The following is a 17,409-nucleotide window of genomic DNA, read 5'->3' on the forward strand; positions in this document are numbered from 1 at the left end:
CCAGAAGGCACGATAAATGCTCCCGTAGTCAGCTGTGAAATAACCTACCCCAAGAAAAGTTTCTTCCTTGAGTTAAATGTTAGATTGTGTCCCAAAGCATGGCACTGTATCCCATCTAAAACTCTTTGGGTTATTTAAAACCCTCTCTCTAATAACTCTGGAGATTCTTGTTATCCACATAAACATCCCATTCTTTCTTTTAATACCTTGCTCGGCTATTAGCCATATGGATATATTATGGCAGTGAATGCCATTGGCTATCTGCACATTTGTGTGGAAAAGCAAAGATTACATAAAAGTGAAAGCATTTTGAGGACACAGTGATGGCTGCCTCTTTGTTGCTGCTACTATGTGTCACCCAGGCTACAAATAAGGAGATTTACTAGCTCGATGGTCTCACACATGATGATATGAGGGCCTAGTGAGTCATGGAGGAAGGCAGCAGGGGATGAAGGGAAATTGCAGTAAAGCCTGCAGTAAAGCCTTGTCTGTCAGCCTGCTCGTGGGTGATAGCATCTGTGCTAGTCTTGACAGAAATATGTTAGGTTAGGTGATGTAAATGGGTAAAGGAATAACTTTTATTGGATCAATCTCTGTGTAATTTGAAAGCTTGTCTCTCTCACCAACAGAAGGTGGTCCAATAAAAGATATTACCTCATCCTCTTTGTTTCTCTAATATCTTGGGACAAACACAGCTACTGCATGTTGGGGTGTAATTTATTCCTGCTTCTCAGCACAACTATCCTTATCATGTCTTCTGTCAAATACTATGAATTGTAGAAAAACCTGCCAGATTAGCATCCACATCAGTGCCAGCAATGGACAGCACTGCAATTAAAATTCATGGGTCAGAAATGTGCAGCAAGGCCAGCCTATCAAATCATTAACAGATACTCAGGAGCATTTTGTTTCACTTCATAAGCCATCACATCAACCTTAATTGAGAATAACGATCAAGGGGTTCCAGCAAAGGATCACCATGTTGGCAGTTTCATCATTATGAAGTCACTTGGTATTCATGGTAAAAGCACAGATCTTGGTGAATTCACTGGACACTAACAAACATTCACCTTGGAATGGATTCTGTCTTTTACACCAGTGTATGTGTGGAATAACTCTCTTGGAAGTGGGAGTTAGCATGGATTTATACTTCTCGAAGTGGAGGCAAATATGAAGTCAATGGAGTTATCCTCAGTTTAGAACAGTTCAATGCAGTACAGAATCTGTCTCAGTAAGTGTGGCTGTCATTCAGCAACCCTAACTGTTGAGCTTTTAGAGCTTGTTCCAGCCTTCAAACTGGAAGGGATAAACTTTTCAGAATCAGCTACTCTGCGTGTGTCTCTCTGCGTACACGCACACATGCCATAGCCAGCTGTCCAAGGCACATGTTCTGGTGTATTGAAGAGAACAAACAACTCTGTACTGTAGATGCTTACTGCAACAATGGAAAGGGTTCTTCTGTCGCTACTGCAAATCCACCTCTCAGAGGCAATAGCTAGGTTGACCAAGAATACTTCTGTAGATGTAGCACTGCTTATAGTGAGGTTTAGTTCAACTTAACTCTCAAAGGCTACGTCTACACGTGAAGCCTACATCGAAGTAGCCTATTTCGATGAATAACGTCTACACGTCCTCCAGGGCTGGCAACGTCGATGTTCAACATCGATGTTGCGCAGCACCACATCGAAATAGGCGCTGCGAGGGAACGTCTACACGCCAAAGTAGCACACATCGAAATAAGGGTGCCAGGCACAGCTGCAGACAGGGTCACAGGGCGGACTCAACAGCAAGCCGCTTCCTTAAAGGGCCCCTCCCAGACACAGTTGCACTAAACAACACAAGATACACAGAGCCAACAACTGGTTGCAGACCCTGTGCATGCAGCATGGATCCCCAGCTGCAGCAGCAGCAGCCAGAAGCCCAGAGCTAAGGGCTGCTGCACACGGTGACCATAGAGCCCCGCAGGGGCTGGAGAGAGAGCGTCTCTCAACCCCTCAGCTGATGGCCGCCATGGCGGACCCCGCTATTTCGAAGTTGCGGGATGCGCAACGACTACACGGTCCCTACTTCGACGTTGAACATCGAAGTAGGGCGCTATTCCCATCCCCTCATGGGGTTAGCGGCTTCGACGTCTCGCTGCCTAATGTCGATGTTAACATCGAAATAGCGCCCAACACGTGTAGCCGTGACGGGCGCTATTTCGAAGTTAGTGCCGCTACTTCGAAGTAGCGTGCACGTGTAGACACGGCTAAAGGGTGTGATTTTTTCCACAGTCCTGAGCAACATAATACAGTTGATATAACTTTCTAGTGCAGAACATCCTCTGTTGAATACTGAGGTGTTGCCTGGGGTTTTAAAACCATCATCCTACACTCCTCACCAATTGTCTTGTAAACTCAACTACTGTGTCTGTACGAGGCTGTGTGGCAAGTACCAAATGCACCTTTGAGATTCATGGAAAGTGTCTGGCTGCAGTGGTACAGGGAGGCCACACACCATCCTTCTCAAGGAAGGAGTGAAAAAATACACATCTTGCTCCTTGTAAGCGAGGATTCCTCAATAAGCGTCTGTTCTCATATCAGGGTCTTGGGGGAGCATGGCTGGGCTCTGCTGGAGGTAACTTATCCATTAGGAAGGAAAACTATGAAACAATTTTCTCTCCCTTGCTGCAATTTAAGCCCATTGCTTTGCCATGTTGCTCCTCTCAGAGATTAAGGACAATAATTTTTCTCCCTACTTCTTGTAACAACCTTTTCAGTACTTGAAAGTTAATGTTCCCTCTCAGTCTTCTCTTCTCCAAGATAAAGAAACCAAAGTCTTTCAACCTTCTCTCCACAGATAATGTTTTCTAGCTCTTTAATCATTTTGCTTGCTCTTCTCTGCACCTTCTTCAGTTTCTCAAAATGAAGTGCCCACAACTGGACACAGTATTCCAATTACGTCTGTGTCCATAATGGTCTTTTCTTGTATTTTAAAATGTTTTTATTAAAGGTGTGCTGTTACTCAAACACACAGGTTGGAGATGGTGGAATTGCTTCATGAATATTACTATTAGTGAATGACCAGTGTTGGAAAATGCTCAACATTGAAATTAAATTTAAAATCCATGTGAGGATTTTGACTTCAATCTATTAAAGGAGTTCAATACCTTAAAACTGCATAAGTATCACTTTCTTCTTTCATAGATATGTACAGAAAACTGCAGGACACCCCAAATTACATATAACTTCTGCTTCATCTAAACCCAGAAGTGATCAGCAAGGGTCTGAGAACCACACGCTGCAAGTCCCCACATGGTGGAGGAAGAAAACATGCACAAGGCCAACTACAGCCTTTGCTCATTAAGAACTGGACGCAACACCTACCGACAACAGTGCAGATATTCCCACAGACTTCAGGCGGAGCAGGATCCAGCCCTCAATCTGTGCCAAATGCAACAACTTTCCAGATCAAACCATGGACAATGCCTTACCTCCCAGAAATCAGTGTCAGGAAAGGTCTTTTGTCTTTATCAGATGCGGGTGTGGTTTTGACTCCGTTATCAATGATCATGCCAGCCTGAGAAGGAAAAGGAATTTTGTGATGTAGTTATACACTTCAAAATTATTCTGTTTTAAGGTTCTGGGCCAAATCTTCAGCTGGTATAAGACACCAGTCTTGTTTGAAATCAAATGCAATTCCCTGATTTACACCAGTACAGGATACGGCCCGCTACACCACCTATACCAGGGGTGGGCAATGAATTTTTTTTTTTTTTTTTTTTTTTTTGCAGGGGGCCATTCCACAAATTTTGGTACTGTTTGTGGGCCAGCTTAGGGGGTGGGGCTGGAGGTTACAGAGAGAAACAAAGAGCATGAGTGTGAAAGAGAAACACCGTGCATGAGACACAGACTAAGTGCATGCTGCAGTGTATGTGTGGCAGTGATGATGTGCGTGGGGCACAGACTGGGTAAGTGCAAAGTTGCCATGGAGAGAATTAGCCTATCGAAGTGCTGCATATTCATCGCAGCACTTCATTAGTATTCTCCAATCAGGCTGATTACCATGCACTCTTCAAAGAAGGGGGCTCATGTAGACACAGCCACTGTGCCCTATAATGCTGCATTGCAGCATGAGAAACAAGAGTAATGTCCATCTACTGCCTTCTGTCTGCAGCCCCTTGTGTTCTTCAGCAGCTGTTCTGCCTGCAACACTAGCCAATTAAATATGTGCTGCAATCTAGAGACATTAAATAACAGATGACAGCGCAGGATCTCAGTGTCCAGTTTCCCAGTGTAGCATGTTTGAGTTGAATAAATGAAGAGATTTAGGAAATGATTAGAATGTTCTTATATTATTTTATCTACCAGGTGCTATTTGATGAATGGGTAACATTGGCAGCACTGATCTATAGCCAGACAAGCAGCAAGAAGATGCAGCTAGCAAGTATCATTTTAAAAGAGCCAAAGCAGACAGATGACCTGGTGGAAACACATGAAAGTCAGACACTTCTTTCCCCTCAGCCCATGAGAAATTGTAGCCTTCAGTCCAAGAACAGTATACTTAACCATGTGTAAACAAACTATAGTTCTATTATACCAGCAAACAAGTCACTTTGTTTGAAGGCACAAATGCTGGGAAATTAGTTTCAGAGGAGTAGCTGTGTTAGTCTGTATCTGCAAAAACCATGAGAAGTCCTGTGGCACTTTATAGACCAAGAGATTTTTTTGGAGCATAAATGTTCACGGGCAAAGGCTCACTTCATCATCTGTAAAAAATCTTCTCATTGTTTTGCAGAAATTAATTTGCAATTGTTTGTAGCGAATCAGAAATCACAGGCCTTAATAGCTTGCAGGCTCAGAAAGCTGGAGAAAGCGAAATGTGTTTTTAGACACGAAGACTGTTTTCATTGCAGGCAGACTCACTCGGTAGTTGGAATGCGCCCGATTATTGTAGAATTTTCCCATTGGAATGTGCTCGGAGTAGCCGGGAGCATACATTCCCTCTGAGGGCCCTGTAGGCACATGGTGAAAAACAAACCAAAAACCCGTTTCCTGCAAGAGGGAATACACAGTGAGAGCCTTCACTTGAACTTAAAATATTTACATTAGTACAGGGGCTTACAAGGAAAAGTGCAAGGGGAAAGCCAGCAGATTTCAGGACACCCAATAATACATGGTATTGCTCTGTAACTATTTGCATCTCTCACACACACACACACACACACACACACACACACACACACAGTTAGAGACATACTCTTTGAGGCACCTCAGGTTAGCCTCCAACAACCATCCTGAGGCACCTAAATGTAAACTGGCCTGATTGTTAGATGTGCTGAGCACCCACAAACCCTACTCATATCAGTGAGAGCTTCAGGTGCTCAGCACCTCGCAAAAACAAAACAAAAACAAAAACAAGCCACTTATTTAGGTGTCCAAAACTGTTATGGGAGCTGATATTTAGACAACGGAAGTTGGAAACACTGGGGCCACATTTTTTAATTAAACATAAAGACAACTGAGCAGAGTTGAAGTTTCCATAGAAGCCTTAGTGTGGATTTTAAACGTCACAAACCTAAACAGCACCCACGTGCTGGTTTAGGACCGAATCTGTCCCCACGGCAGGCAGGATGAGCTTTGTCATTGACTTAGGAGTAGGAGGAGTAGGGCTGGAGTAGGAGTAGAAGGGCTGGATCTTCCATTTATGTAGGCTGTGGTTTGGAAATTTTGCACAAATTTTGCTCAGGTCTGCAAATCCCCACTATAGCAAGTGACCAGAAGCGAAGGCGAGGAAGATTGCATTTGTAGCACTAGCTGCATTAATATATGGCTTTCAGAAACTGAACCAAAACCTCAGTGCTATTGCCGTTGTTTTCAGTTTTTCCAAATAAGAAACCTTTGTACTCACTTCGGATCCTGCAGCTGCACAGTTTATAAGGTTGTTGTTAGGATTGGCCATCCAGAAGGTGGAGACTGCACTGCAGATCAGGAACAAAGAACAACATGAAAGTGTCACCCAAGGCACACACAAAGGAGTTAGCATTCCACTGCACAGAGCATGGGCAGGTCAGATCACAGAGCAGATCAGTTCCCGTCTAGAGGGTGTAGCAACTGGGGTTTCTTTTTCTCTCATCATAACACAGCTGTTACCTTCATCTACAGAGGCAGTGAAGTGGCCTTATCTTAAAAGGCCTCAGAAATTAAATGAAGAATTTCTACCGAAATCCTAAAGCTGGTATGAAGCAGTTCTATCAATTATATTTTATGATAAAGTAAATGGGTCATTGCAGGAGTCACAGACAAGGAAAGCCCTATGTTGGGGCTCCAGGTTCCCTGGACTTTGGCTGAGCCAGGGCTCCGACAAAGTGTTTCTATGGGCTTTCATAGCATTCCCCTTGCATCCACACTTTTCGCATGTTACTGTGTTTCACCAAGCTTATTCACTACCATCCCCAACTGGGTACTCAGTGCATGGCCAGATTCTCACATCAGTTCTTAGACTTAATACACATTGAACTTGTCTCGTCCAGCACCCTTGGGACCTGACCAGTGCAGAACAAGGGAATTTGCTGGACCATGGGAGGTCAATATTATCTAGCACATTACCAACACTTCCACTGCTTATTGGGCTTTTAGAAGACAGTTGGGGTAAATTAGAGCTAAACAGCACAGAACACAGAGCCAGGACTGGTGGCTGTAAATAAACTTTGTGGGGCCATGGGAAACTTGGCCACACCCACGATACGTGGTTGCCGGGCAATCTAAAATCATGCCGGATGATGGATGTTGCCAGACAAGAGAAGTTGAACCAGTGCTCCCAACTTAAATCAATAGAACTACTCACAGACTAAGGTAAGAGGCAACCTGGCTAAAAGTGAGCAGAATCCATCCCTATTTTAATTTAAAAATTAAGTGTGAAGCTGAAAAAGAAGCTCCCTGATGTCACAAAGCCAAACATTTCTAGGAGGCAATCAGCAGTTGGCTTGGGCAGGTGTAGAGTTTGTTTCAAATAGAAACAAGTTTTAAGAATTTTCATTTATTCCTGTGTATAGCAGTTTATAGCAGGGATGCTATCCCTACGCAATTTTTGATCAGCCATTACCAAGTTCCAAGGTCTTGAACTCCATTCAATTCAGCTCTTTGGTTTGAGTTTACGTCCTGTGTAGTAAGTATATGCCAAGTGGATGCAAAATATGACTATTAGGCCAGATTCTGCCACCCTTCCTCACATCCTTGAGGAGGTAAGGTCCTGCTCAACATTTCCTAATCAATGGGACTAGTTGCAGACTAAAATACAACTCAACATGAACAAGGTGGCAGAGTCTGTCCCACTCTCAGAAGTATTTTATGCCCACATAATAGTGTTGTAAATGAGATAAAAGGTGATGCAGATTCAGGGCCATTTGTCTGCACTTTGAAAGGAATACACGTAATAACCTCTACGATAACTAGCACTTTTTGTTGACCTTACACTAAAAATATGATGCAAAATTATACCCTGCATGTGTAAATGTATAAATAGCACAGAAACATCCTGCAGAGACAGACACCCTATCTTTTTGAGCATATGACCCACATTTCTGAAAGGAGAATGCCTAATTATATACATCCAGTCCTGCATTTCATGGATTAAAGAAGTCAAATCCAATAGAGAAGGACTGGAAAATAAATTTCCCACTTACTTGCAATCCTGTCTGGGTTTGGGGATATACCCTGGGTAGGCCCCTTCTGTAATCAGCTTACACATTTTACTGTCTCGGTCAGATGGCAGGAGAGTGCTAGGTTTAATGAGCAGTCCAAGGCAGTGATCAAATGTGTTGCGTTCTTCTGGACCATCCTCAGTAAAGAAACAGTGTCCCAGGGTGTTGTAGCCCACAACATCCTTAATCTGTATATACAAAGACAGAGCTCTGGTCAGATTTAGTTTTTCAGCCTCTTAGAGGTAGCAACACCACACTATTATTATGTTGCTGTGGAGCCTCAGTCAGAGATCAGGACCCCATTGTATTAAGGAGCTATACAAACACATTGAGCAAAAAGACTGTCCTAACCCCCTACAAGTTTATGTACTGACAGTGTAAGCTTTTAGATTTAATTAGAATTTGCCATTTCATATTAAATGCTCATTACATTCTGCTGCAATCTGCAAGGAAGGGATAATATTATAGTCAATGATCAATATCTTGGGAGGACAAAGAGCCATGAATGGGGCAGCAGGGGAGGGACACACCAAATCGGCACTCATTTTTCTTTGTGAGTAGTTACACAAACAGCTAGGATGATGGACTAAAATGTATCTCCCGAAATGAAAAAAACAAACAAACAAAAAACTCCTCCAAGCTATCAGAGGTGCTGCCGGTTGTTTGCTGGACAAAGTTGTTTTAAGTCTGACCTGCCCCTTTTTCCAACTGATGACAAGAGCTTTAACTGAAACTGAAACAAACCAGCTGGTCTTAATCATGGTAGCTCCACTGAAAACCCTGCAGGCCCTATTCTCTCTCACAGAGCTATGCTGATTTACCTCAATTGAAGATCTGAGGTAAAGCTTTCAAGAAGCAACTAAAAGACTTAGGAGCCTAAAAACAAGGCAGGGTGGAAAGCAATTTTTCCCTTTCATGGAAAATGTTCAGATTTCAGAAATGTGTTTTGTTCTGATGTGGAAAAAAACTTCAAAGCTTTCAAAAATTCTTGTGAGCAGAAGAGAACAAGAAATCTCCAGAACCACCAGCAACCTGGTGATTAGAACACTCAGCTGGGATAGGGAAGGGCCATGGTAAATCACTGCTCTAACAGATACCTCCTCTCTCTGGCCCAGAGAATGCTCATTTGTCTATACCAAGTGGAACAGCTCAAAGAGGAGCTGCTGAAATGAACTGGGGAAGTGGAATGGGAGACTCAGACTTGAGCCTCTGCTTTGTTGGGTTCAAAGCAGGAAGTGGAACCTGGCTCTCCCACATCCAAGGAGAGTACCAGCAGTACAGCCACCACAGGTCCCATGGAAAGGTGGGGGAGAGGTCCCACCCTGCGCCCCAGAAGGGGCAAGGCCAAGAATGGACAGCTTTCAGTGCCACCAGTCCCCCACTGCCCCACACAGCTGGAACAGCGCTGTCACCACATTTCGAAAGGGACCCTGAGCTCCGAATACCACTGCTGCTAAAAGAACAGTGGTGGCTGTTGGAGCTTGGGGCTCCTTTGAAAAAACAGGACCCGGGGCAGCTTCCTCTTTTTGTCCTTCCCCTGCCTCCTATTGGGGGGCCTTTGGAACACACTAGCCTTTGGGCTACTGGCTACAATGAGGTTGCCATCTCTAGCCAGATATTCCACCCTAGATGCAAGGAGGTTCATATGGAAACCAAAACATTTCCACTGAACAGTTTGGGTTGGAGCAGACAAAAACATTTTACAATAGGAAGAGGTTTTGCTGAAAACTTTGCAACCAACTCTACCGAAGAATCATTTTTAGAGCTGACTTAGATGCTAGCTGGCAGCCTAAGCTCCACTGACTTTAAATGAGACTCGGGCTCCGAACAGCCTATGTCACTTTTGAAAAGTGATGTAGGCATTTTCAAGGTGTTCCCTGGCTTACTTCAGAGGTTTCAGCTAAAGGAGAACCACTTTCCAGAACTGAACTTGAAAAGGTTAAATCAGGCCTACCAACAAGGCGGGGCAAAGAGGGCAATTGCCTGAGGGCCTGGTGATTCAAAGGGGCCTGGGGCTCCTGGCAGTGGCAGCTGGAGTCCCAGGCCTTTTAAATCACTGCTGGATCACCTCTCTGCAGGGTCTGCATGGCTCCGAGGCATGGGGGGTGGGGCCCAGAGCCACAGTCTGGGCAGTGCTGAGCGCTGGCTGCCCTGAGCCTGCCCCTTCATCCTAAGACTCTGCCCCTTCTGGGCATGAGGAGCTGCACCCCCCACCCCCACAACACATTCTGCTCCGGGGCCTCTGGAAGTTGTCAGCCCTCGGGGTTAAATATACACTCTTATAAAACAGAATATGTATTTATTAGGTAAGGAGTTTTCATGGGTCAGAGCCACTCTCTCAGATCTGGTAGCTGAATGTAAAATAAGGGTGTCCCATTTTAGGTATCCCTTCTTGGAAAGCATGAAATCTGACAGCCTTGCCCATAGGAATGCCTACTGAATACTAGAACATTTCAGGAAAATGAAGAGTAGCATCATACCAGACCTTCACATCAGCAAGGTCTTTAATCACAGGAATTAAACTGAACTGCAACTGACCAGCTGTGTAAACCTATTATTCTTCCTGAACACATGGGCAACACTTTAGATACACATATATGGGGTTTCTGAAGTATTTAGCTGCTGACAACGGACAAGTGGCTTTTCAAACAATTTCTCAGCTACCTGCTACACCAATTCATCATGCTAGTGAATTCTGGCACTCTATTAGCGTGATACATCAGGACTGAAAAAATGAAAAAACTGGCATTTCACTTAGCACAAGAAATCCCTGTATAGGTTCAGTACCATCTGCCAGTATTCTAAGATGGTATAGACTGGAATGTTAACACTGTTTCATCTCCTTTGGCAAATACCTATTGTACGCTCCTCAGACAGTTCCTACCTGCTGTCAGAATAGCTCCACTAAAATCAGAAGTAGCTGCACCGATTTACAAAACCTGATTTACTTGCTACCCCTTCCTTGATTGTTTTTCCTATTTCTGGCCCCTGGGATTACTCAGTTCCACATTTGTCGGTCTCCATCTGCTTCACTTTCAGATTTTCATGCATTCTCACAGTGCTGAAAAGTTCAGACACTGCTGAGCAAGGTTTATTTGTTTAAAACAAAAAGTCCATCTCCCAGTGGATTTCATTTCTTTTTAAATTTTATGGAAACATTTCAGTTAATCTCTATACTCATTTGAACGGTAATTTATAGCTAGATCAGCCAGTGCCCTTTTAAATAAAGTAATTTCCCTGTAGCACGGTTAGATTATTTAGATCAGATACACGTATACCAGTTAGAGAACACTTGCCAGACAGTTTATTAGCTTTCATTTAATATCAGTCTCTGATAACAGCTTCCATCTCAGTCTACGCACTAGTTCAGCAGAGCTGACCAGGGCATAAGTAGCAGCAGAATTTGATCAACAGGGTCACAGTGGTATAACAGAAGGAAAGCTGCCCAATTGTTTCAATTATGTAATTAGGGCAACCAGGCCATTTCAACCAGTCTGGTTTTAGAAGACCTGTCTATGCCCTACATGTGAACATACGCTTGTGGACAAATGTAAAACATGTCTGACTCAAGCCAGCCACAGGAATTTATTTAGTTATTGTCCAGAGACTGACTTTCAGTCTTAGTGTGTAAATCTGCAGGAAGAAAACTCTGCCACCAGGAGCAAACGGTGACATTTAATTATTTTTTATTTCTAGCATTGTATAGCGTTGATGCTTCTAAGTCTGCTGCCAAGGGTGTTAAAAGCAAAGTAATTTGGGACACTAGCAATGGGAGAGCCCAGAAGGGAGTCTGCATGAGAATCTCAAACCTGCTTTAACAATGACTTAATTGTTACAAAACCCCCACACCTCCCTCCACCCCATTCACCCAAGCATTAAGCAAGTCCTAACTATAGGCCAGTGAGCTGTCCCACTGAAACTAATGGAAAAACTAGAAGTCAGCAGGACCACTCAGGTGTCCAAAGATAAGCATCTGATCAGGTGCTTTGCTGGTTCCAGCCCCAATATTCCAGCAACCTTTGTGTGTGTGCTCACACAAACTCAGTGCTAGTTCATTCAAAAAAATCACTAAGGAAACTGGTCTGCTGGCAGGTTACGCTTCAGATCTATGTTTTCAGAGGCATTGAATGACATGCGAGGAGTGGGCAGCATATTACTATTGCCTGATTTTCTCTGTTATAAGTTTGCTAGCTTAACTGACGGGTGCCCAGATGCTACAGGGAGGAGCATTTTAGAAGTGCAAGTAATGACAGTACTTTCTTCATTGGAGATTTGGCTGCATTTTTGTGACTTCACGTAATATTTCAAGAGGAAGGAAAACTACGTTTCATAGCAGAAAGGCAGCACTGCTGGATCAGCTGAGGCTTTGAGGAGGAATTGTTCAGGGTATGTCCAATTATAGAGCAATAATGATTTTTTAAAAAATGGAAATGAACTCCACTTATGTCATTCAAACTCTTAGAAATCCTCTTTTGTGATGCAATAGGACAATCAGCTAAACTGCACAGCAGGTAATTTATCTCACTGGGCACATACACTCATCCCTCGCTATACGAGCACAATTGGTTCCCAACTTGCTGCTCGTAGACAAAAACTCATAAGAGGGACACTAAATTCCCATTAAAATACATGGAACCAACTCCAAAGCCCTGAAAGAATCACTGTTGTTGCATAACACCACCAGAATTAAGTAGTTTCCTTCAATCTCATCAGCCTGTCTGTATTTCATCATGGGTGTCTTGGCTTGAAAACCCTGAGAACAAGGATCCTTGCAGTATTTCCTAGTGACAATGACATGGTCTTCACTTGGAAAATGCACCAGGGACTGAAAAATTTCCAAATATCCTGTGTAAATCCACCCAGCTGACTGGTGAAATGCCATACTCTGGGTATTTGGTTTGGCAGTAAAAGCAAGCCTTAACCAATGCAGTGTTTAAAATGAGAATCAGAGCTGAGGTTTTACTTAGCCCTCTGCTAATCAACAGCTGTGCAACTGTCACATAGCTGGAGGATGTGTTTATGGTGCCATTATTGGAAACCTTCTCATTACTTGACAAAACAGGCTCTTACTAATTCTCTTCTGCCAGGATGCATGCTAGTTACATTCTTAGATACACAGAGATGTTAGGTAGCTGGCTTTTCATTGGAAAAAAGTTAGAACCCCTCTGGGTGCCCAATAAAGTTTAGCTAAGGTAAAGTAGAACTGATTTTTCAGAAACCAGGTCAACAGTAGATTTCAATATTCTTCTGAAAACAAAATAAGGGATGAAAAGCCTGAACACTGCGAGCTTACAGTGATTCAATGAAAAGTTAGGCCGCCTGTTTTTTCTTTTTCTTTTTTAAAGGTATCAATAATATAACTTAGAACCCTGCAAATCTGCAGATACCTGGTTTATATCCATGGTTATCTGCAACCCACTGATATCAGTGTGGATATCTGCTGCTCATTTTTACAAGATATGGATGTGGATGCAAATTTTATATCCAGAATCCTGCAAATCTGCGGTATCCACAGGTATGTGCATCCACACATGTCAAGGAGGATATTTGCATCTCATTTTGGTGGATACAGATGCAGATACAAATTTTGTGTCTGTGCATGGCTCCAGACAGACCAGGAGAATTCCTATGGCTCCATGACCATCATTTTACACAGTGAGTGGCATGACAGGCTGGTGATCTCATGTTAAAACAACAAGGACAGGGAGGGATAGCTCAGTGGTTTGAGCATCAGCCTGCTTAAACCCAGGGTTGTGAGTTCAATCCTTAAGGACACCAGTTGAGGACTAGGATAAATAGATGTCAGGGATGGTGCTTGGCCCTGCCAAGAGGGCAGGAGACTGGACTAGATGACCCCTCAAGGCCCCTGCCAGCTCTAGGAGATGTGCATCACTAATCATATCATAGCTGTTATGCACAGGGCTGAGATCTTGGCCAGTTAAAGACCCATTTAAAAAACACTCCAATTTTTTTTTTCCCACATGTGGTACCAACACAGTTAAAACATGAGAATCCTGAGAAAAACTAACAGGCATGTTGAGACCACTGTTTTGGACTGATGCTTGGGAAAAAAAGTGGAGAAATCAGTTCTAATGTTTGTCACACGCTTTTAAAATGTCTGCTTTTATAAAAGAAAAAAAACCCCTCAAATTTCTGAACCTTTTCCAGTGAAGTTTTCTCCTTCTCACATTCACAAAATGAACATACATGGTGGATGTTTATATAGACTTTCAGTACTACCATCCAAAGAGCACTTTTTGGCCCTTGGATGGACTGGACATGGGGGAATCTCCTCTCATATTACTACTGTAAGCAGCTTTCAAATTATTCTTACGATAAAGTTAATGAACACACTAAAGGAAAATGAGATCAAGAGAACCTCCTAACTGAGAAGGCACTAGGTGACAAACAGCACTCCATGACAAAGCCATCAGAGCAAGCCTAACAGTGATACAGAACATGGGCATTTGCTGTTCAAACCCTTTTTTAAATTAAATTAAATTCAGCTCCACTCCACATGCTGGTCACACCCCAGGGAAGCAGCACCAATGGGGTCTTATGCAAATGTGACAGGGTTCTTTATCTTGTTCTTTACTGTGAAGTAGAAAGAGTCTCCCCAGATGTAGGGAGTCTGGTTCTGTTGCTATGGTCATTCCATGTGCTCTCCTGTGCTATAAAACTTAACATGATAAATAGATGTTGTACTACAGGAAACCTACAAGATGACTTTTTTGGTCTGACAAAAAGCTGTGTTAAACAAGAGGTCCTTGACTGCTTGTGTTGTCAATGGGAATTTCAAACAAACCCTTATTTAGAAATTAAAGTAATCCTAAACCTGGCAATTACCTTCTTTAAACAGCTTTGCACTGTAGGTGGGATTGCCCGTAGGAATCTCTGAATACAATGACATTTGAAAGCTCTATCAGCTCTGAGCTGCATATAAAATTTAGCCCCTGGTTTTACATTCTTATGTTGGATTTGTATTGTAGATGCTATTGAAATTTATTTATACTCAATCCCAGGGCAAAAGAGAAGAACATTTCCTCTACCTCCACAATTTTGTCAGTTATGTGACTCATTTCAGGGGCTAGAGAATTGTTTTCATGATAAATCAGGAAAGAAACTGGGCTAGTATCAAAAGGACATCTTGATCAGGAAGGCAGTCATCAAAACGCTGTTTCTTACCAGCAAACCATTGGAGCCATGGACTGTGACACAGCGCGAGAAGGTGTGGTGAATGGAGACATCTTTCACATAGCTTGGAGGGTGGTAGCCTCCCTTCTCATCCACATCTCCAGCCAAGTGGAAGTGAATTGGATAGTGTCCCATTCTCTGCTGGCCCATATGTTTCAATTCTAATCCTTCAATATGGGCAGCTTTAAACCGAAGACCAATCTGCAGAACGATAAAACACGAGTCAAGTGGCAGTAAGCACATGTAGCTACTTGCTTCATATTCTCTGTTGCATGCAGCATTGGCTGGGTTAGGGTTGGTGTTACTATGTCTGTCCCAGGACACTAGACAGACAAGGGGGATGAGGTAATATTATTAATTCATGGGGTCAACTTGTGTTGGTGTGAGACACAAGCTTTCAGGCTTACACAAACTTTATCTTCAAGAGTGGTCTAAGCGTGAAAGCTTGTCTTTCTCCCAACAGAAGTTGGGACAATGAAAGATATTACCTCAACCCCCACCCCCACGCCCCACCCCCCACGTCCCTGTCTCAAATTACTCAGGCAGAGCGAGACTCTGACTATGACCACTGATAGAGGGGTTAGAATTTGGAGACACTGCACAGTGGATGCTGGCTAGTTTGCAAATGCAGGTAAAACTAAAAGACAGTCATGTAGCACTTTAGAGACCAACAAAATAATTTATTAGGTAATGAGCTTTCGTGGGACAGACCCACTTCTTCAGATCTGGAAATACTGCTGAAAATGACCTGGCACGATTTCCAGATCTGAAGTGGGTTTGCCCCACAAAAGCTCATTGCCCAGTAAACTAGTTTGTTAGTCTTTGAAATGCTACATGACTGCTTTTTCATTTTATGAAGATACAGACTAACATGGCGACTTCTCTGACTATTCACGCAAAACTGTTTACACTGAATGCTTTCCATAAAGCAGCTGTGCTAGATTTCATCCCATGGAGAAATGGGTTTGAATGGAAACCCCAGATATGAGCACCCCCAAACTCTAAAATAGTTGGAATTTGGATCCAAACTCTGCAATCTGTGAGTGCTGAGCCCCCGCCAGCCTGGCATAGCGAAGTCTGAAGGATCTTCTCTAGGACGGGGCTTGTTTACTTTGCAGGCCTCCACTCACAGGATGTTCCCAGCCATGTAATGCCCCCCTGACTATCTGCATGTTTGGTTCTGTACAGAAAGGTCTGAGTAAAAGGACTTATACAATACCTTGATGTGCCCCCCAAAGGTGTCAAAATCAAAGAAGGTGCATAAATTGTTGCTATAGTCGTAACATTGACTCTCCATCTCTCCCATCACCACTACATTTCGGCTCAGCAGTCCTACTTCTGCCCTCATATCCACTCCGTCGACCACTTCTCCTATGTGAAGGTATGCTGCTCTCCCTAAAGGAAGAAGAGGCATTTTTAGGTTTATTCCGCAAACATCACATTTACCACCTGACTCTTTCAGCAAGTGGGGGCTGGGGCAGTAATGAACTAAGACTTGAATCCACCCAAAACTGTCCATAGCCAGGACAAGGCTGGAGAAGTCCAGAGCACAAGAGTTACAAGGTCCGATGGAGATATTCTCTACAGAGGAGGTAGGTTTTGTGGGATTTGTTTTGGTCACTTGGCTAGGCCCTAGTGTAACTGTCCTGTAGTGAAGTTTGTCCTGTAGCCTGATGCATCGAAAACACAAGCAGCGAGCTGTCAGAGGTACTGAACAGTGGAAGTCCTCCCACTATCTCTGCACAGAATTATTTTTCTTTGGCGTATCTGTAATTGTGAAACACTGGGAAAGGCTCAGTATATGACATCCCTCGTGGACCACTGTTGGCCACATCTCAGAGAAACCAGCAAATGTTTTGCTGTTACCTTCAGCAGAGCAGGACTGGACTACTTGGCTGAAATCCTGAATGAACCACAGCACATGATCATCTCAGCTGCTAGTCCAGTCAACGGGTTGGAAGAACCCACACGTGGTTTCCAAGCAATTTGACAAACATAAATGCTAATCTACTGACCCGTCAACCCACACTCAATGCTTCCTCCTCCGCTGACTCAGTTTGCTCAGCATGCAGAAGCGTTCAGTGCTCCTCCTGGGTCAGGCTGAGCTGCATCTGACTGCTTTGAGAGAGAGGAAGGAGGGACTCTGCATGGGCCAGCCAGTGTTAACAACTAGAAACCAAAATAATTTCAGCCCTGCAATTTCATTAAAACCTATGCACAATGCACTCCTTCCTGGCTCAGCTCACTTGAAGCAGCAGCAGCAGCAGGAAACACTTATTTGACTGACTACATTCCACATTATTCCAGTAAAAATAGGTAATAAACTCACTAAGTAAACACGGCACTGTAAAGAATGTTACCCTGGCATGTATTTCAGTTCAGCAGAGACATACACAGCAGTAATTAGAAACAAATGGCAAGCTTGCTGCAGAGAGTTATCAGAGAGGCACTTGTTTGGGCAGAACTATCAGGTGGGAAGAGGAGTTTTAGAAAAACCTAGAAATGTCCAATTTAAATGAAACGCAATGTTCTCA

General features: G+C 43.4%; 1 protein-coding gene across 4 annotated transcripts in view; it reads right to left on the reverse strand.

The window, feature by feature from the left end:
- CEMIP (cell migration inducing hyaluronidase 1) overlaps positions 1 to 17,409 on the reverse strand; it is a 70,983-nt gene that overhangs the window by 23,935 nt on the left and 29,639 nt on the right. For all 4 annotated transcript variants that reach the window (XM_075006362.1, XM_075006361.1, XM_075006365.1 and 1 more), the window contains exons 11-16: positions 16,095 to 16,270; positions 14,867 to 15,076; positions 7,664 to 7,869; positions 5,890 to 5,959; positions 4,905 to 5,033; positions 3,473 to 3,558 (exon numbers count right to left, since the gene is read on the reverse strand). In XM_075006362.1, coding sequence (XP_074862463.1) covers positions 3,473 to 3,558; positions 4,905 to 5,033; positions 5,890 to 5,959; positions 7,664 to 7,869; positions 14,867 to 15,076; positions 16,095 to 16,270 — 877 coding nt within the window. The remainder of the gene's footprint in view (positions 1 to 3,472; positions 3,559 to 4,904; positions 5,034 to 5,889; positions 5,960 to 7,663; positions 7,870 to 14,866; positions 15,077 to 16,094; positions 16,271 to 17,409) is intronic.

Source organism: Carettochelys insculpta, chromosome 12, assembly GCF_033958435.1.
Source record: "Carettochelys insculpta isolate YL-2023 chromosome 12, ASM3395843v1, whole genome shotgun sequence".
Lineage (NCBI taxonomy): Eukaryota > Metazoa > Chordata > Testudines > Carettochelyidae > Carettochelys > Carettochelys insculpta.